This window comes from Mobula hypostoma, chromosome 20 (genome assembly GCF_963921235.1).
Source record: "Mobula hypostoma chromosome 20, sMobHyp1.1, whole genome shotgun sequence".
NCBI lineage: Eukaryota > Metazoa > Chordata > Chondrichthyes > Myliobatiformes > Myliobatidae > Mobula > Mobula hypostoma.
Genome location: NC_086116.1, coordinates 17,074,011 through 17,095,249, shown reverse-complemented (window position 1 = coordinate 17,095,249; position 21,239 = coordinate 17,074,011). Strand labels below are relative to the sequence as shown.

The following is a 21,239-nucleotide window of genomic DNA, read 5'->3' as shown; positions in this document are numbered from 1 at the left end:
AACTCCCCGCCTTCCACCTCTCTTCATATCATCTGCAAACTTTACAATAAAGCACAGTATTACATAAAAAGAATCAATCTCAACACAGACCCCTGCAGAACACCACTAGTCACTGGCAGTTGGTCAGAAAAGGCTTCCTTTACTCCATTCTTTGCCTCCTGCTAATCAGCCACTGCATTATCTATGCTAAAATCTTTCCTTTTAAAACCATGGTCTTGTAGTTTGTTAAGCAGTCTCTTGTATGGTACCTTGTCAAAGGCCTTCTGAAAATCAAAATACACAACATCAACCAGTTCTCCTTTGTCTATCCTGCTTGCTATTTCTTCAAGGAATTCCAACAGATCTGTCAGACAAGATTTTCCCTTGAGGAAACCATGCTGACTACATGTGCCCTGAGACCTCACCTTAACAATCGACTCCAATATCTTTCCAGCCACTGAGGTCAGACTAACTGGCCTATGGTTTCTTTTCTTCTGCCTCTCTCCCTTCTTGAAGAGTGGAGTGACATTTGCAATTTTCCATTCTTCTAGAACCATTCCAGAATCTAGTAGTCTTGAAAGATCATTACTAATGCCTCCACAATCTCTTCAGCCACCTCCTTCAGAACCCTGGGGTGAACCCCATCTGGTTGACGTGACTTATCTACCTTCAGACCTTTCAGTTTCCCAAGAACCTTCTCTCTACTTATGGCAACTTCATGACCATACTTTTAGAGTCTTCCACAGTGAAATCTGATGTAAAATACTTATTCAGTTCATTCACCATTTCCTTGTCCCCGAGTACTACCCCTCCAGCATCATTTTCCAGTGGTCCAATATCCACTCCTGCCTCTTTTTTTAGACTTAATGTATCTGAAGAAACTTTTATTATCCTGTTTAATATTATTGGCCAGCGTAATGAAGGTATTCCATCATTACCATTTTCATGACTTTTTTATTTATTTTCTATTGCTTTTAAAAAGCTTTCCAACCCTTTAACGTCCAATTAATTTTTACCTATTATATGCCCTCTTTGGTTTTTATGTTTGCTTTGACTTCTCTTGTTATCCATGGTTGTGTAATCTTGCCTTTAGAATAATTCTTCCTCTTTGGGATGCATATATCCTGTGCCTTCTGAATTGCTTCCAGAAATTCCAACCATTGTTGCTCTGCCATCATCCCTGCCAGTGTTCTTTTTCAATCAATTCTGACAATTCCTCTCTCATGCCTCTGTAATTTCCTTTACTTTGGGATGCTGTGCTTTCCTGTCCGGTGCTCAGTGTATCTTTAGCTTCCACCTCTGACCTTCTGGGTTGTACTGAGCTCTTTGTTCTACCTTTATGCTTTTTAATTAATTTGCACTCATTTCCCATATTTCAAAACAAATGCTTTCTAATTTTATATTTAATTAGTATTCAAGTGGAATTTATTATATAAATCCATTAAGCTGTTTGCAAATGGTGAATGATGTAGACTGTCGAAGGTCATCAAGGTGATGTCTAGGGTGCAGTGTAGAGATCTTCAGCATGGCCTGCCCTGTGGGTACCACAGCAGCCAAGAGCGGACAAGGGATTAGGCAGGAGGCAGGATTAGTCACATCCCAATGTCAATCAATTTGTAGGTTGAATTTATCACTAATTTTGAGGCGTATCTAATTGTACAATATGAGATTGTGACCTGCCTACCCATTAACAGTACTTAGAGCACATTTCAAGATTCAAGACTCAAGTATATTTATCGCACGTACACCAAAACATAAAGTCAACTGCGCTATTTGCATTCACGATCGACACAAGGGTATGTTGTGGGCAGCCTGCTAGTGTCGCCACATATTCTGATGCAACATAGCATACCCATAATGCTCAGCAGAACAACACAGAACACAACAAGCGACAAAACAATGTCAACAAAACAAACACGAGAAAATGTGCAGACGCTGGAAATTTAAAGCGACACACACAAATTGCTGGAGGCACTCAGCAGGCCAGGCAGCATCTATAGAAAAGAAGGAGCAGTCGACCTTTTGGGCTGAGATCCTTCTTCAGATTCTTTACTCTTTTCCATTGATGCTACCTGGGCTGCTGGGTTGAACATTGTTGAACATTATGCTTGAGTGCACACTTGTAAACTTCAGTGTTAATGTGCATTAGTGTAGGTACCATGGGATGCTGCTCACTTAGAAGTTGAACATCGATAGAGCAGTTAGTCATTTAGCTCTAGAAAACCATACCACTGTATCCAAGGATCTACTCAGCCACATAATTGTTGTTGATAACTCATCAAACTTTGAGGCATCCATTGGTACTTGTGTCATTTACATTAAACTCGAATCAGAATCAGAATTAATATCACCGACATATGTCATTGTATTTGTTAACTTAATGGCAGCAGAACAGTGCAATACATGATAAATATAGGAAAAAAGTAAATGAATTACAGTAAGTATTTATATGTATACTAAATAGTTAAACTAAAAATAGTGCAAAAACAAATAATAAAAAAGTGAGGTATTGTTCATTGGTTCAATGTCCATTTAAAAATTGGATGGCAGAGGGGAAGGATGGCAAAGAAGAAAATTGATTGAGATGATACAGGCAACCTTTTATAATAGATGGGACCTTTTCCTCTCCTCTCCATATGTTAATCTTGAGCCTACAAAGCTAACTTCCCTTGCTCATATGACAGGAAAAAGAGGGCTGAATCATGCAGACATGGCTAATGACATATTTGGAAGTACAAGCTGTCTGGTATCTGCTCAACTCTGGGCACGGCTTTGTTCCCCCACTTCAAGCTCCAAAGGTTATTGTTGGAACATAAATTGCTATTAATAAATTGGCTTTAGGAACTCTCAGCTGTCATGGTTACAGTGCTTGACTACACTGTCTACCTTGAACAGGTTGAAATGTCAATGCCAAGCCTTTAGCTAAAGCACAAAATGTAGTATATATTAGTGGTGTTCTTTTGCAAATGTAATAAGCCTGCATTATAATTTTTTCACTGGTAGAAATATGCTTTGGGAAGTGATGCAGCACATACTTACGAGAAAACAATCTCACGATGAAACAATTTCAGAGTTCCTCTCTGCAGAATTATTCAGCCAGAGCAAACTATTTGTGAAGTATTAATGCAATTAGTTTAAACTAAGGAAGGATTCTTACCAGCTGTGCACACTCACTGAACAGGCTACTTTTTATGAGGTCGCAAGTATTTTCAACATTCGCTCGCTTCAAACTGTTTCCATTGCATGGAGGGGGTGGCTGGGAAGTGGAATAAGATCAAAACAATCAGTTTGAACATAGTTTTTTGTTCTAAGCACAACATTAACAGAATTCCATTGTTAGTGTACATCAAGAGATTACCTGGATGGCATCGGCACATAAATGTTTCACTGTCCATGAATTCCCAAAATCAATGGGGTCAATTTCAAGCTGATTGGCACTGCCCAGCAGATCATTATTCTTATTTCCATCAAAATTACCACACAATCCACAGAGTTTACCCTGTTTCACAGAATGACAATGGAATAAACAACAATGGAGAAAAAATACATAGATATTTTATTCAAAACCATTGGATTAGATAGCCTAAAGTAAAGAATTACTTAAAACAGTAAAACAATAAATTGTTCACGTTTATTTTATGCTGTCTGACATCTGACTCTATGATATAGAATTGCACAGAATATAATATTCAAGCTCTTATAACTACCTTGAATGCATCAAGGCATATCACCTGTCTTGACTGTTCCCTCTAACTTTAAAGAATTCGAATTTCTCTCTGGGTAAAGAAGGTTAACTCCATATTAAAGTTATTAGGTTACACCTTACATTTATAAACATTATATTTTTCACTCCTTTGCACGTGAAAACATTTTCTCTCCTTTGACAATCTCTATCTGGTTATTTATCAGCATTTTATTGGTTAGAGAAAAGAGACTATTAATGAAACTACTTCCATATAAAAATACAAAGAATTTCCAGACAGTTCTCTCCAACGTTAAAATGTTCCGTATGGTTGCATTTGTCTGTTGCTAAATAAAAAAATAAATAAATAATTTCCAGTTTATTAGAGAAACAATACAAGAAAAAAATAAAGAGAAAAAGAAAAGGTGGGTAGAAAAAATGATGGCTAGCTGGAAGGAAAAATGGGAGTCTAGAAGAAAGAGAAAGGAGGGAAGAAACCAGGAAATAAAAACTAATCAGTAATGTCAACTCACCATATACTGGCCCTGAACTTGAACTGAGATTCGAGTGCCCTTATCCCACAGTATCGAAATTGTTTTACCCAGTACAATGATGTAGTAAAGATCAGAATTAAATATCTGCAGGTCTTCTCCATTCTTAAGTGGTTTTTTGATTGTCACCTAATTAAAGAAATTCAAATTTTAGCATTATCTTAAATAAGAAATGTTTAATTATCACAAGCTGCTTCATTTATCCAAGAAGCAGTGATCTCCATACACACCTCTTGGTCATATAGTTCCAACTCTCCTTCATCGTATAATATGGTGATGTCTTTTGAACATTCTTCTCCTGGCAATGCACAGCCAATGTGTTCCACTAAGATGCGAAATGTTCCTTTATTTGCACCACAACTATCCTAAAGATTAAGGGAAACTTTGAAAGTCAATGAAACATTGAAAAACTATATACAGACAGGCCTGAGTAATGGATGAATTCCATTTTTACGCCTATCCATGAGTCAATTCATGAGAACATAGACGTAAATCACTCAATATGGTAACCATACTTCATATAGATTATAGTGAATGGCGTCAAAAGCATATAGACCAATAAGAAAGAACAATTACTAAAAGTGGCAAGAGGAAACTGGTTCTTCAGTTCGTAGAAATGAATGTAGGTAAGTATGTCATACTCCTGAATTTAATAATATTACAGGAACCCATTCTATGTCTGGGTGTCGGTAAATCTATGCTCATAACCTGGGGATGGCCTGTAAACAAGTGCAACTCCTTAAGATATTCACAGGTAAGGAAAATCTGAATCACAGGAAACTCCTTTCGGGTAGGGAGAAGATGAAAGTATATGATAAATGGCAGGACTCTGAGGAGCGTTAATGTACAATGTACTTGGGGTGCAAGTCCATAACTCCGTGAAAGAGGTAACAGGAGGAGATAGGATGGCAAAGAAGGTGTGCGGCCAACTTGCCTTCATGGACAGTGTGCTGAGTGTAAATGCTGGGAGGTCATGTTGCTGCAGTATAAAACCTTGGTCCAGTCATCAGATTTCATGTACTGTGTGCAGTTTTGAGAGCTGTATTATCAGAAGGATGTGGAGACTTTGGCGAGGCTCACCTGGATATTACCTGGATTAAAGAATATTAGCTATAAGGAGAGGTCGGACACAGTTAGATTTGTTTTCTCTGGAACTTCACGGGGTGAGCGGTGACTTGATTCTGTTTATAAAATTGTGAGTGGCGTTGCTAGAGTAGATAGTTGGGGACTTTTACCCAGGTTGGAAAAAGGTCAAAAACTACAGGGTAGAGGTTTAAAGTGAGAGGGAAAGGGTTGAAAGGAAATGTTTTAGGCAACATTTTTTCCCCCGCACAGAAAAAGGTATGTGTCTGGAATGCACTGCTAGGGGGAGTAGAGGAAGCAGATGCAATAACAATGTTTAAGGTGCACCTAGACAGGCATATGAACAAGCAAGGAACAGAGGAATATAGATTACATCAAACAGAAGTGTAGTTTAAATTAGCATCATTGTCAGCACAGACATCAGAGACCAAAGAGCCTACTCTTGTGCTGTAGTTTTTAGTCAACAAGCTCCACAACCTGGGCCTCCATAAGTCCCTCTGCAAATGGATCCTTGACTTCCTCATCGGGAAACCATAGTTTATGCAAATCAGAAATAACACCTCTTCCTCACTGACAATCAACACCAGTGCACCTCAAGGAATCATGCATAACCCACCGCTTTACTCTCTCTACACTCACACTTGTGTGGCTTGGCACTGCAAAAAGTGAGATAGATCAGCTTCTTGAATGGTCATGCAACATCAACCTTGCACTCAAAATCTGTAAGAGCAAGGAATTGATTGAGGGCTTCAGGAAGGGGTAGTCAATGGAACACACAACAGTCCTCACCAAGGGATCAGCAGTGGAGAGAGTGAGCTGTTTCAAGTTCCTGGAGTCAACATTTCTGAAGATCTAATCTGTGTCACTTCCTTCTAAGGATTTGTTTTCACTTTTTTATCAATACAGCCATCCTATCCCCTCTGCCTATTTGTCTGCTCTTTTGACACAATGAAGGTCATAGCTCCCAAATATGATCTTCTTTTAGCCACATCTCAGTGATGCCCACAAAGCCATACCTGCCAATCTCTAACTGTGCCACAAGATCAACTGCCTTATTCTGTACACTGTGTGCATTCAAATATAACACCTCCAGTCCTATATCTATCTCCCTTTATGATTTTGCCCCCATGTTACACTTCAACTCATCCTACTAACTGCAATTTGCCCTATCATCTGTCTGTCCTTCCTCACAGTTTCTCTGCACAATGCGTCGACTTGTATACCAACTATCTCATCCTGAGCCCTATCACTACAGTTCCCATTCCCCTGCCAAATGAGTTTAAACCCTCCCCCCCCCCAAAGCTCTAACAAACCTGCCTGCAGTGAGAGTGGTTTCCCTCAGGTTCAGGTGTAAACTTTCCTTTTTGTACAGGTCATACCTTCCCCAGAAGAGGTCCCAATGATCCAGAAATCTGGAAACCAGGTCCCTTGCACCAGTTCCTCAGCCACTCATTCATTTGCACTGTCATCCTGTTGCTGCCCTGACTAGCATGTGGCTCTGGGAGTAATCCAGGGATTACTACCTTGGAGGTCCTGCTCTTCAGCTTCTTCCCTAACTTCCTATACTCACTGCACAGGACCTCTTCCCCATTTCTACCAATGTGCACCATGATCTCTGGCTGCTCACCCTCTCCCTTGAGAATTTCCTGCAGCTGCTCTGAGACACCCGGGACCCTAGCATCTGGGAGGCAGCACACCATAACGGCGTCCCTTTCACGGTCACAGAACCTGCCGTCTGTTTCCCTTACTATCTCGTTTCCTACCTCAAGCTTAAGTTCTAGCCTGCACCTCTTCTAGTCTATGCCCACCGATCCAAAGCCTGGCCACTAACACTGCCATCAGATTTCTGAATGGACAGTGAACCCATGTACTCTGCTGCACTATTTTTGCTCTCTTTTTTGCACGATTTATTTAACTTATTATATACTGTATGCCTATTTGGATTTATATACTGTATACACAAGATATATATTTCTTATTGTAACTTCTGTTTTCTTTATTATTATGTATTGCAATGTACTGCTGCCCTATGACAACAAATTTCATGATATGCCAGTGATGTTAAACCTGATTCTGATTGCATATCTTGTCAGATTGTTCTGTGCAAGACTGGACTATGTTCTATGTGAGGCTGTAGACTAAGGTGGCATAATTGAGAGCATCATAAAAGTATCCATTTCGAAAGCATCTCTGTTTAATTTACAGATAACCAGTGGGAGTGATGCATAAAGACTTATGGCAAGACTTAATTTATCTGAGATAAAGGGATGCATAGTATTTCAAATACAAACTAAAAATGCTGGAAAGAGAAGCCAGGATTAACCTTTCAGGTTGGTGAGGTACTGATATCTGTTTTAGAGCTCTACAAGAAAACCATAGATTGGTGTAGCAAGGAAAGCTAGAATGAATAATGGTTCGTCCTGCCCAAGATATTACTGTTACCTCAACGTTTGCACAAATATTTATTGCTCAGTGGGGAGCTTGTGTATTTGGTGCATAATTCCCTGGTCTGCTACTCACCATAAAACCACTGAAGATGTCCTTACCTGAGCCAGGACGTACTGACATTTGCCTGGGAATGTATACTTCAGCCCATCGAAAGTGATGTAGTGGGCCTCACCGATCCCGAGGCAGGTGCCATCACAGATATTTTCCGTGCATTGCCATTTGCGATTGAGACATTTGCTGTAAAAACAAATGGCAACAAAAGATTATTCTTAATGTCACTGAACAATATTATCCATCACCTTAAATAAAGAGGTTGCATTTAATTCTGAAGCTTTTGCAAGAGGTGAATCAGTAAACATGTTTTTCTTCTTAAATCTGGAAGCACAGCAGTCAATTGGTTTCTCTCGATAGCTCATTGCATCTTTAGTATGCAAGTAATGAATTTCATATCGCAGTTTACTTCTACCCTACAAAAGCACTATCACTTGCAAGGACAGGGGTGCAATGAAAACCTTTACAGATAACAGTACGCTCATATTTACAATGATTTAATGCCACACAGCTTATTGCAATTTAACCCTTTATATCCCCTGGGGAAGCTTGTCATTTTATCCATTTAGCACTAGTCATGTTCCCCTTCACTAGTGTTCCTGTAGTAAACAGCCATGATAACCAATGAGAACTCTGGAAAACTAATTACCTGGAGAGATTCATTGCATTAGAACTATTTATCCTGAAACACAATAGCCTCAGAAGTGATCTGACAAAGTATTTTGAAATTATGATGAGCTGTGATAACACTCTATTCAGGAAGACCTTTTCTTGTGATTGGAATGTCAGTGACAAAGTGTCATGCCTTTTAAATCATCAGCAAGAATGTGAAGTTGGTCAATAAGTGAGGTGTTGTTATACTAAAGTAGGGGTTCAGAATCTGGTATCCACAGACCCCTTACTTCATGGTATTGGTCCATGTCATAAAAAAGGTTGGGAACCCCTGTACTAAAGGTGACTGGATTATGGATCATCTTGCCATAGTGCAACAGAAGACACATTCAATTTTAAATGAAAATTAAATAAATATTTGAAAAGGGAATGATACAACATCAGGTGGGTTAGGTTTGCACCAGTGAAGCAAACTCTTCTCCTATCGCAGAGTAGCACCTTAATTAATGGACTAATTCATCTGCCTTGTTCATAGTCCAATGTGAGGAAGATAATAGAAAAATAATAGGGTCTCATCATTCTACTTCAGTGCTCTGACTGGACCTGGTTTAGTGTCCTAACCAGAAAAGTTCTCCAACAATGCAACTTATTTTCAATTCAGTTAGCTCTTTGCATAGACATAAGTACATTTCAAACTGTTAAGTCATTGTTCCTAACCAGGTACTTTGATTATAAAACTGGACAACAAATATTTTGCTTCTTGAACACTTTTGGATGGATCTCTTGTGGATTTTGGGCTGATGAACATGAAAATCACCATGAGATTTCCTTATCACACAACTTTTTTATGAAATCACCTATATTGGTTTTTTTTTCAATTATTCAAGTCAGAATAACTGATGCAAAGATTAAGGAAGCATTTTTGTTGGCCCACAAATCAAACAGGACATCAATGAAGAATTTTTAGTGGGACTGGAGAAAATCACATGGAAGGCATTCAAGGATGTTGTTGAAAATTTTCTTGGCAACTACTGAGCACCAAACTACGTGCAGGTGGTTGACAATATGCTTGAAGCATACAAAACCATGAAGTGCAATATGTCACTAAAGATCCATTTTCTGCATTCCCGTTTAGACTTCTTCCCTGCAAATCTTGCACTGGCAGTGACGGGCATGATAAAAGATTTCACCAGGACATTGCAGTCATGGAGAAATGGTATCAGGGCAACTGGAATCCATCAGTGCTGGCAGATTATTGTTGAACACTAAAGAGAGAATCCTTATAAACTCAGTGCAAACGAAAATCATCAACGTAACCTTTTCAGCTTAGTTGAACAATTGCAAAGTGTCAGCACCATAATGCAATTAAATGCATTACATTCAATAGAAGTTAATTTCTTGTTTCTCAAAGTTCTTGCATGATATACATAGCCTAAAATTATATTTGTATTCAGATTCAGGTGATTCATCATAAACACAGAAGAATTCTGAGGAAGCAACACTTTAAAAAATTGCTGTCCAGTGTATTCAATCTTTGGATTCCAACAAACATTTTTGAAGGAGTTAAATTTATCGCCATATTAGAGACAAGGAATTAGCTGCTATCAGCTATGGTTCACATCCAATTTTCCTGAAGTGGGAGAGATCCCTTGGCTATTCAGGTATCACACACTACACCACTACATAGGCATGATATCTGATACACTATATATAATCCACTACAATATACTGCTCAATTCAACACAATAGTGTTGCTCGGTACATTGATTGTTTGAATGATTTAAAATGGAGGCATGGCTCTGCCCCCACTGTGGAGTCATGCCAGCCAACTGGTCACTATTTACAGTCAGTCTTCAGTATGTAAGATAAAAGTCAGTCCTCTTAACTTTAAAGACGTAACCAGATGTATCCACTTACCTTGATTGCTGGCAGGAGAAATGTTTACCAATGTAAAATGCCTAATTCCTACCAGCAGTGAACTCAATTATATAACGAAAACTGTTTATAAGTGCACATAAGTGTTTGTCATTAGGAATGCTTTGAAAATGCCAATCTCTTCTCTGTCCAGCTGACTTAACCCTGTGCTGTAAGGCCAGGCAGAAAGCCGGCATAAATGTTGTCATAACAACTATAATATTTATTGGTAAGCACACAATAAAAAGTGGAATTTCTTTGTTATGTAATGAATCGATGAAGGGGTAGAAAGTGGGAGGTTTGATGCAGGAGGACGATAGTGCAAAGGTCAGTTCGGGGGAGAGTGGTGAGTGAAAGATTCAAGGTTCTCTTTGTTAACAGGGGAGAACCAGCACTCTGCAAACGAACTTTAACCTTTGTCATTTTGCAAGTGGTTGTGACGTACTCAGAAAGCCTGCTAAAGTTAAAGTGCAGCAGGATTTCTAAATGCAAGTTCACAAGATGGCAAAAGCCACATTGGGTGCACAGGGCAGGACTGTGGCGGAGCAAGCAGAGGTACACTAGTGACTCAAAATTGACCGTGACCTCTGATGCTGCCTGCCTGGTGTCTGCATGGTCTCGCTTTTGCCTCTGCATACTCCAGTTTCCCTAAAACATGCAGGTTGGGAGTATAAAAGGCAACCATACAATTGTTTCTACAAGCACAGTAGGTGAGTGGCAAAATCTGGGGAGAGTTGATGGAAGCGTGGGGAGAACAGGTCAGAGAAAAAAATTAGTGGGGTCATGTAGCCAACATAGATCTGATGAGTTGAATCATCTCCTTTAGTCATATTTAATACCTGTGAAATTGTAGCGGTACTCTCAGTGACGCGATGGAATTGTGAAAAGTCAGCTAAGATAAATGAGCAGTGGGATGTCTAAATTGAGGCCTGCACGGCAATGAAAGCCATGCCTTCAGTAGACTGGGGCGTGTAAATCACAATGAACAATGGGGCTTGTGACCAGATTTAACAAAGAAAGCATTGTTTATTTATTTATTTGTTGGGATACAAGGCAGAATGGGCCGTGCCAGCCCTTCGAGCCACACCGCCCAGTAACCCCCAATTTAACCATAGCCTAATCACGGGACAATTTACAATGACAAATTAACCCACTAACTGGTAGGTCTTTGGACTGTGGGAGGAATCTGGAGCACCCGGAGGAAACCAGCACAATCATGGGGAGAAAGTATGAACCTCGTACAGACAGCGCCAGGAATTGTACTGGGTCACTGGTGCTATAAAGCGTTATGCTAACCACCGCACTACTGTGCCGTCACAAAGGTTTTAAAGGTGTTTAACAGCCAGTGTTTCAAGCCGATTCCCTTCATCAGGTCTCAGCTCACAAAGTCAGTTGTTTATTCCTCTCCATAGATGCTGCCTAACCTGCTGAGTCCAACATTTTATGTGTTTTTCTACCTATTATGTCCCTTCTTTATCATAGTATTGTTTCCTCATTCACCCCTTCGCCATACTCTCTCACCTTATGCTATTCCTCCTTTTGTCATTAGATTTGTCCTGTTTTCTTTCCTTTCATAGGCAATCCCTGTGATTCCCTAGGCCCCTCATCACTGCACTTTGAAATCTGCTTGTTCCTGATTCTTGATCTGAAAGGTCAACAGCAACTTCTCCTCACCATCAATGGTGCCTGGCATGTTGATCATGTTGTAAGGTAATGAACATTTAAACTCAGCAGGAAAAGCACCCCCATAGTACAAATTAATATGTCTGAACAATGACAGCCAACACCCCACAGGCAATAGCAAAAAAACAGGTTATTCAGCAGGAAGCTCACCTCTGGGGATTTTGACTCCTCATCAGTATAATTTTCAATCTGATAGACATGAATTTATAGGGATAGCAATTACCATCAGTGATTTTGTAATAGTGTGCCAAAAGCTGCTTTTTGTTCTTTTGACATAGGATGCCATATTATTCCTTTTCAATCATAAAGGTAAGCTGACAAGTCAATTCATATGACTCGGTACTTTGGATTGAATTTGTAGATGCTGTGTTCAACTTTACACTTTGCTAGCAGAATGCATTTTATAGATCTATTAAATCGTGAACAGAATTAGATCTACAAAATTTTCCAGTTAAAATATTTCTTCCATATTGACCCTGGCAATTACACGCTGAGCTGTAAAACGACTGTGAAAAGCATTATTGCATGCAATCTTGTGTGTCTGGATTTTTCAAAGGATCGCTGTACTAATCTACTTTAGATAAATAGGTCAATGTCTCAATTAACATACCAGAGATAAGTTTTGAAAACCCCAGTGAAATGCTCAGATGTAGTTAACCAGCAATGACTTCCAAACTCACGCTCGGACAAGCTGCCAGATAAGTAATGTTGCCATTTGAGGATATAAAGCTGCAAGAAGTCAATTTAAACCTTACAGAGGCTCCTCGCAACCACCGGGAAGCATGCATACAGAGACATGTTTTTACAGTACATATTAAATAATAGAAAGGAATTTGTGGCAGGAAGGTGGTGCTGGATGATTGCTCTTGTTTGTTAAACTAAGTCATGTAGAGACAAGTAGTAACAAGCAGACAACTTTTTGAAAGGTGGTAAAGTTAGCACAATAAGTTTGTCAGTACAGCTTCAGTGGTAAATCAAAACTGGACTATTTTTCAGGTTATATTATTTTGTTTGTCCTCTTTTGCACAATGGTTGTTTGTCAGTCTTGTGTAGTTTTTCATTGAATCTATTGTTCTCTGTTCTACCATGATTGCCTACAAGGAAATGAATCTCAAGGTAGTATATGGTGACACATCCCTCCTTTGATAATAAATTTACTTTGAAATTTAAAATCTAATTACCTGAAAAAACTACCCATTAGTTTATGGCCGATGCTTAAGTTTTGTATTTCTGCCAACTTGCTGAATAAAGTTCAGTACAATTATGTGAAAACTTAATTGTTGCAAAGAATAAACAAATGGCAGGAAGAACCAGCAAGATTTCTTGAAATGTCACGAAGCACAGTCTTGCTAAAATATAAACAATGGTAGCAGAAAATATGTATGAGCGACAAGCATGGATATTCCTTTGTTATGGTTTCTCACAACTCCCTCTGCGCCCCAGCACAATTCTCGCTGATTTGATTTTATGCAAATGACATATTTTACTGTATGTTTTGATGCACATGTACCAAATAAAACTAATATTTAATCTTTTAAACCTTCCACCATGTTCACTACCGTAGACTCCAAGTTTCCATTCCTACACAATGGGCAGTTAATAGTATTTGTTGGGATCAGGTGGATCAACAGGAAATTCTTTAGTAATGAGGTCAATACTTAGTCATAGGAGTCATCATATTTGCGCACGTACTGACTCACAGACATCCGCTGGAGTCCGTATTGATCACTAAATGGGATTCCTTATTAACCCGCAACTAAGCAAGTCCCAGCCATCATCTGGGCTGGCAGTGCAGTGCAGACCTTGGACCAAGCTTGCAAAGTTCCTGACCAATCTGGCTTGTCTGTAATACTTTGATTGCTATAGCTATGTAAATAAAACCCAGTCGAGCATTGCCCACAAACCTTAGATGGTAGGAAGTTCAATATTTGATCTCCAATCAATATTCGCAGAGGCAAAGATTTAGGAAATTCACCATGATATAAATAGGTCCAATTATTGTTTTGGATCCAAAACCATTCTCACAGTAATTCTGCAATGAATATGTCAGCATTAATAAAGGCAAGTAAAAAGATATTACCAGGTATTGCAGCCTTGCTTTATGGTTTCTTCAGGACCATATTCTTTTCCGTTGTGTAGACATGAACACATTTCTGGAGAAATACACATGGTTCCCACTTGCACCTAAATCACAGATCATATGTAAGGCATGTATTTATATCTGGATGCAGAGTACTGTTTCATTCTGTGAATGACGGTTCTCACCTTGCCAGGAGGACACATGCAACCTGACATACACTTTGAGCTCACACAATCCAAGTCATAGTTCTGACATGTCTTCATACATTCAATGCCCTTTGCTGTCGGGTCATCTTCTGGACAATCAAATCTTCTCATTGGTGGCTGACAACTCGTCTCCCGCTTGACTGAAGGAAAACAGTTGTTCAATCAGATGTACTTAAAAATAAAGCTGAGGAATTTTGTGCCATTTTCACATGTAAATTGTAGCAAGCTCTTGCTGTGTGTGTCTTAACAGACCAACAGACATAACGGATGATTACTTATGGTATTAAACATTTAAAGCACATTACTCAGGTACAATTTCACCTCAGAAACCGCTCACTGAATAACGTGTCTAACTGACCCTAAATTAAAAAATAGTAAAAGTATAGGAGACTGAGGGCTGATCATATGGAACTGTATAAAATTATGAGGCCATGAGGGAAAGGGATACAAAATACTAGAGAGCACAGGTTTAAGGTGAGGAGGGTAAGATTTAAAAGAGACTTTGAGGGATTATTTCTTCATGCAAAGGATGGGTTGATCTCCCAGAGAAGTGCTTGAGATAGGTGCATTAAGAGACTTTTGGACATGTACATAGATGGGAAACATTCAGAGAGATATGGACAGGTGTGGATAAATAGGACCAGCTTAGGTGTTCATCTTAGTTGGCATGGACCAATTGGGCCAAAGTGCTATATTAGTCTATGACTCTATGATTCCAAATTGACCTTATGCAGTGCCTTTTGCAACTCAAAACATCCCTAAACGCTTACGCAGCCAACTAATTTCATGTCATGTAAGTCAGTGATAACAAATCTGATTCTGACAGACTGCAGCAAGGCAACTCTTCTTATTGTGAGCCTGAGATACATTATTAAAGCACTGGATCTAAACCGTTCGATGTCTGACTAGGTGACTAGCAACAGGATTCGAGTACAGGAGCAGGGAGGTACTACTGCAGTTGTACAAGGCCTTGGTGAGACCACACCTGGAGTATTGTGTGCAGTTTTGGTCCCCTAATCTGAGGAAAGACATCCTTGCCATAGAGGGAATACAAAGAAGGTTCACCAGATTGATTCCTGGGATGGCAGGACTTTCATATGTTGAAAGACTGGATGAACTAGGCTTATACTCGTTGGAATTTAGAAGATTGAGGGGGGATCTCATTGAAACATATAAAATCCTAAAGGGATTGGACAGGCTAGATGAAGGAAGATTGTTCCTGATGTTGGGGAAGTCCAGAATGACGGGTCACAGTTTGAGGATAAAGGGGAAGCCTTCTAGGACTGAGATTAGGAAAAACTTCTTCACACAGAGAGTGGTGAATCTGTGGAATTCTCTGCCACAGGAAACAGTTGAGGCCAGTTCATTGGCTATATTTAAGAGGGAGTTAGATATGGCCCTTGTGGCTAAAGGGATCGGACGTATGGGGGGAAGGCTGGTACAGGGTTCTGAGTTGGATGATCAGCCATGATCATACTGAATGGTGGTGCAGGCTCGAAGGGCCGAATGGCCTACTCCTGCACCTATTTTCTATGTTTCTATGTTTCTATGTGACGGACACCATGGTCCCCCACTACATGATTCTTGTGATCGAAAGGGAAGTTCAAATAAACAGTAAGCCTATCCTAGAAAAAAAAATTACATGACAAGGATGATAAAAATCTTGTATATGTGATCCCACACAAAGTGCTACTTTAAACTGAAAATGGGTCTAGGTATTCTAAATAGAAAAATCTAGGAGCAGATAACACGGAGAGCCAAATGCACCATCAACTTCATTGATGGGCTCCATTCCTGGCTATTTCCTCTTCATTGTTCACTCTCCCCGAGTGTCACAGGATCAGGTTCCACATCTACTGCCCCTCATCCTGCAGAATGAACACCCAGACCATCGGCTCCTTGTCTAGCATCAAGGCGTGGACAACCAAGACTGTATCACAGTTAAATGTAAGCAAAACTGAGGCAGCTGGTTGCCATCGGCAAATGGTGAGCTACAATTAGTGTTTTACTATCCCCCACCCAACCCCCTCGCAAGGTGGTGACACATTATGACCCGCAGGTCGCCACATTTCAAGTCACATCTCTGGTGTGTTGCCAACTTAGAATATAGTAAGGCCAAAGAGCTAGTGAGTGTCCCTGTCTTAGGGTCACAACTTGTTCCAGCTGCGAACTGGTTGATTTAACCAGACATCCCAGTTAGCATGTTAGCTTTGGTCCACGAGTACTGTAATTTCAATGCTTGCTTAGCGTAATGTTTTTTGACATTGGTCGGTAAGGTTGATTTGCGGGACACCATGGCTACTCCTATTTACTTTCCACTGCTTCCAAAACACAATCTAAAATCACAGATGGAAATTTATCCAAACATAAATTTATCTTATCAACTCTCTCCCTGCCAGCCCTACTACAAACCATGATTCATCTATAATGCCATAGGCATTATGACAGAGATAAGGGGACACTTCTTCTCTCAGGAGATTGCAAGCATTTGGAATGCACTAACACGGTGAGTCATGAGAGTGAAAAATTGAATATATCCAAGACTGAAAAAGACTGCTTTGGTCTACAGGGTCAGAGGAAACAGAGGGTAAAGTAGAGTTGAGACCATGACCACATCATCCATGATTGTACTGGCTAGCTGAACAGGCTATCGCTGTATTGTTCCTATTTCTCATCTCCTTTATGATGAGGCTCAAAGTTACAGGCATGTCTATTAGCTTGCTGATGATTATTTACTGAACACCACAACTGATGAGGCAGATGTGGCTCCTAGGGGCCATTCTAAGTGAACAATTTGATCCTAGTAACAAGGGTTATGGGGCGAAGACAGGAGACTGGAACTGAGAGGGAAATGGATCAGCTTGATGAAATGGCACAGCAGACTTGATGGGCCAAATGGCCTAATTCTGATCCCATATCTTATGGCCTTACGGTTTTAAGTGACGGGCTACCAGATGAATAGACAGGGCTGAAGCACGTAAGTGATACCTTTGAATAACCTGATAAATGCAACCTACCAAATGAGTGCAGAACCTGACAATAACTCTGCCAACCATTTGTTCACCCCTTCAGGTAGACTTGCAGATCAACGGAAACAGCATTGATTAAATGGTGAACAAGTACCGATTAGAAATTTATCAGCACATTTTACAGACAGTCTGCATTGTTTCATCTGGTTAAAATCCTTTCTTATCACTATAAATTCTTGGGTCTCCTTCAGGTTTAGTCTGTTTCCTATGAATTAATGGTTCTGCAGTACAAGAAACATCTCATCAATATTGGGCAAAAGCCATACTTGAATGGATTTCTCAGGCTGAAGTCTACTGAACACGGGGATGTATGGTATGTAGGTCAGACACCAGCTGATAAAACATATCCCTTGGAAGTCTCAAGGTAGTGAAGACACCATGATATTGGGAATATCTGGGCTCCTTGCCTATAACTTCCACTATAAATACCCGTTTTCAGTAAACATCAGGTTTCTTAACACTCCAGTTCTCACCTCTGCTACTCCCTTCAGTGTCTAAGAAAATGCTTGGTGGGTAATGATGAACCAGATTGATTGCACTGCAATGCATCACACCATTTTCACAGTAACTGTAAAGGGAAACAAAATGATATTTAAAAATAAATCACAGCCAGACTCTAAGCATTTTAAGTAAGGAAACTAGTATTGATAGTGGTTTGAATATTGAGGTAGAATATGAGGTCAAGAGTCCATCTTATCATACTAGGGAACCATTCAGTAGTCCTCTAACAGTGGGGAAGAAACTATCCTCGAACTTGTGGTACGTGCTTTCAGGCTTTTGTATCTTCTGCTTGATGGAAGAGGGGAGATGGCAGAATGCCTGGGGTGGGTAGTGTCTTTGATTATACTAGGGCAGTCAGAATTGTAGGCAGAATCCATACAGAGGAAGGTTGGTTTCCATGATGTGCTGAGCTGCATCCACAGATCTCTGCAGTTTCTGGCGATCATGTGCAGAATAAAAATTTGAAACAGAGAATCTTTCACCTGACTTAATTTAAACAAAACATCGTCTGTTTCTGTTACTTGGAAGTTAGCACCCAAGCAGGCACAGACGGGGAGATTATTTCCTGTACTGGTACGTGGTGCCTGGCAATATTGCAGCCGCTCAAAATACTACATAAGAGCATCTAGTGCATCATCTCTGGGCATTTGTACTGCGTCGACCTATTTGCGAGTCTGAGACCTTCTATACAACAGGTAATGGAGTGTTATCTGAAATTTCAGTTAATATTGTTCAGATTGACCCAGCTGGTGTGTAATGGCAACAGCGTCGGACTTCAGGACGAAAGGTCCCGGGTTCGAATCCAGATAGCCGGCTCCCCTGCACGCTTTCCATCCGTGCTGGGTTACGAGCTGGTGATCTCTTTGGAAACTCACCCAGCAGAAGGCAATGGAAAACCATTGCTGTAACTTGCCTCGTACGTGACCCCCCACTACCCGGAGAAACTCTAGATGCGATGTACCTTTCCTTTTATTGTTCAGATTATAGATTGCTGTATTTTGTTTATTTAGAATCACCCATTGTTGAACTTACCAGATGACGTTTTCAAATGCTATGTCCTCGTGAGGTTTGTAGATTTCATCGTTAAAGTAGCAGGAACATTCTGATTTGGGAACACATTGCCCATCGTCATTGGCAAACTGATTGGGTGGGCAGTAGCAACCTTCGAGACAAAACTCAGTGCATTCTGTGTCCGGAGTGGAGATCGATCTGCAGGTCTTGTTACAAGGTGTGCTACACTGCTCATAAATTTGCCCATCAGGGCAGGTCAATTCTGCCAGAATAATTTGAAAAAGAAATCAAAAAGGTGAACATCCTCTGAGAAACATCACAGCTCCACCATTAGAAATAAAACAAATTATCTGATGGAGGTACTCTTCTCATTGCTACCATCAGGAAGGAGGTACAGAAGCCTAACATCATACAATCTCTGAATGGGCATCGGGCCCATGAACACTACCTCACTACTTTTATATTTTCTACTTTTGCACTACTTACTTAACTATTATACATGCATATATAGTCATGTTTTTTTTTCCATTCTCTATTACCACGCATTGCATTCACAGCTGCCGCTAAGTTCACAGGTTTCCCAACGTATGCCAGTGATATTAAACCTGATTCTGATATTGGGCTGGTTTCCTTACTGGAATCTACTTTCCCCATATGCGATGGTCCAATCCACTTGCGGCACAATTATCAGTGCACTTTTTCTGGTGCTAATTGGTAGCCTTCCACATCTCAGCATTTAAAAGTGTGCTCTGTCATGTCAGGTCCTCAGTAGGAACAATGAGATGGCTCCTTACCCAGGACCAAGGCTGGGAGAGGGCTTTGCCTGCTCTTAAAACTGTCATCATTTTTAACTCAATTACAGATTTTAAGCAGGTTGAATATTCAAAATATTAAAGGTGTTAAAACCTAATAATTTAATTTTAAGCTACTAGAATAACATATATATAGCTAATGAAAATATGTGAACTTTTATAAATAACTAAAAACCTGGCAGCAAAGACTGTTAGACCAGATAGAAGTTTATAAAATTATGAAAGGCAGAGAAAGAGTAGACAGCCAGAATATATCTCACAGTGTAAAAATATCACATACTACAGGGAACATACATCAAAGTTGCTGGTGAACGCAGCAGGCCAAGCAGCATCTATAGGAAGAGGCGCAGTCGACGTTTCAGGCCGAGATCCTTCGTCAGGACGAACTGAAGGAAGAGTGAGTAAGGGATTTGAAAGCTGGAGGGGGAGGGGGAGATGCAAAATGATAGGAGAAGACAGGAGGGGGAGGGATAGAGCCGAGAGCTGGACAGGTGATAGGCAAAAGGGGATACGAGAGGATCATGGGACAGGAGGTCCGGGAAGAAAGACGGGGGGGGGGAACCCAGAGGATGGGCAAGAGGTATATTCAGAGGGACAGAGGGAGAAAAAGGAGAGTGAGAGAAATAATGTGTGCATAAAAATGAGTAACAGATGGGGTACGAGGGGGAGGTGGGGCCTTAGCGGAAGTTAGAGAAGTCGATGTTCATGCCATCAGGTTGGAGGCTACCCAGACGGAATATAAGGTGTTGTTCCTCCAACCTGAGTGTGGCTTCATCTTTACAGTAGAGGAGGCCGTGGATAGACATGTCAGAATGGGAATGGAATGTGGAATTAAAATGTGTGGCCACTGGGAGATCCTGCTTTCTCTGGCGGACAGAGCGTAGATGTTCAGCAAAGCGGTCTCCCAGTCTGCGTCAAGTCTCACCAATATATAAAAGGCCACATCGGGAGCACCGGACGCAGTATATCACCCCAGTCGACTCACAGGTGAAGTGATGCCTCACCTGGAAGGACTGTTTGGGGCCCTGAATGGTGGTAGGGAGGAAGTGTAAGGGCATGTGTAGCACTTGTTCCGTTTACACGGATAAGTGCCAGGAGGGAGATCAGTGGGGAGGGATGGGGGGGACGAAAGGACAAGGGAGTTGTGTAGGGAGCGATCCCTGCGGAATGCGGGGGGGGGGGGAGGGAAAGATGTGCTTAGTGGTGGGATCCCGTTGGAGGTGGCGGAAGTTACGGAGAATAATATGTTGGACCCGGAGGCTGGTGGGGTGGTAGGTGAGGACCAGGGGAACCCTATTCCTAGTGGGGTGGTGGGAGGATGGAGTGAGAGCAGATGTACGTGAAATGGGGGAGATGCGTTTAAGAGCAGAGTTGATAGTGGAGGAAGGGAAGCCACTTTCTTTAAAAAATGAAAACATCTGCCTCGTCCTAGAATGAAAAGCCTCATCCTGAGAGCAGATGCGGCGGAGACGGAGGAATTGCGAGAAGGGGATGGCGTTTTTGCAAGAGACAGGGTGAGAAGAGGAATCGTCCAGATAGCTGTGAGAGTCAGTAGGCTTATAGTAGACATCAGTGGATAAGCTGTCTCCAGAGACAG

General features: G+C 40.8%; 1 protein-coding gene across 1 annotated transcript in view; it reads right to left on the bottom strand.

The window, feature by feature from the left end:
- vwf (von Willebrand factor) overlaps positions 1 to 21,239 on the bottom strand; it is a 132,557-nt gene that overhangs the window by 80,347 nt on the left and 30,971 nt on the right. The window contains exons 16-24 of the mRNA XM_063072474.1: positions 18,852 to 19,092; positions 17,792 to 17,886; positions 14,269 to 14,429; positions 14,084 to 14,187; positions 7,842 to 7,980; positions 4,443 to 4,577; positions 4,195 to 4,341; positions 3,338 to 3,478; positions 3,137 to 3,235 (exon numbers count right to left, since the gene is read on the bottom strand). Of these exons, the coding sequence (XP_062928544.1) occupies positions 3,137 to 3,235; positions 3,338 to 3,478; positions 4,195 to 4,341; positions 4,443 to 4,577; positions 7,842 to 7,980; positions 14,084 to 14,187; positions 14,269 to 14,429; positions 17,792 to 17,886; positions 18,852 to 19,092 (1,262 nt within the window). The remainder of the gene's footprint in view (positions 1 to 3,136; positions 3,236 to 3,337; positions 3,479 to 4,194; positions 4,342 to 4,442; positions 4,578 to 7,841; positions 7,981 to 14,083; positions 14,188 to 14,268; positions 14,430 to 17,791; positions 17,887 to 18,851; positions 19,093 to 21,239) is intronic.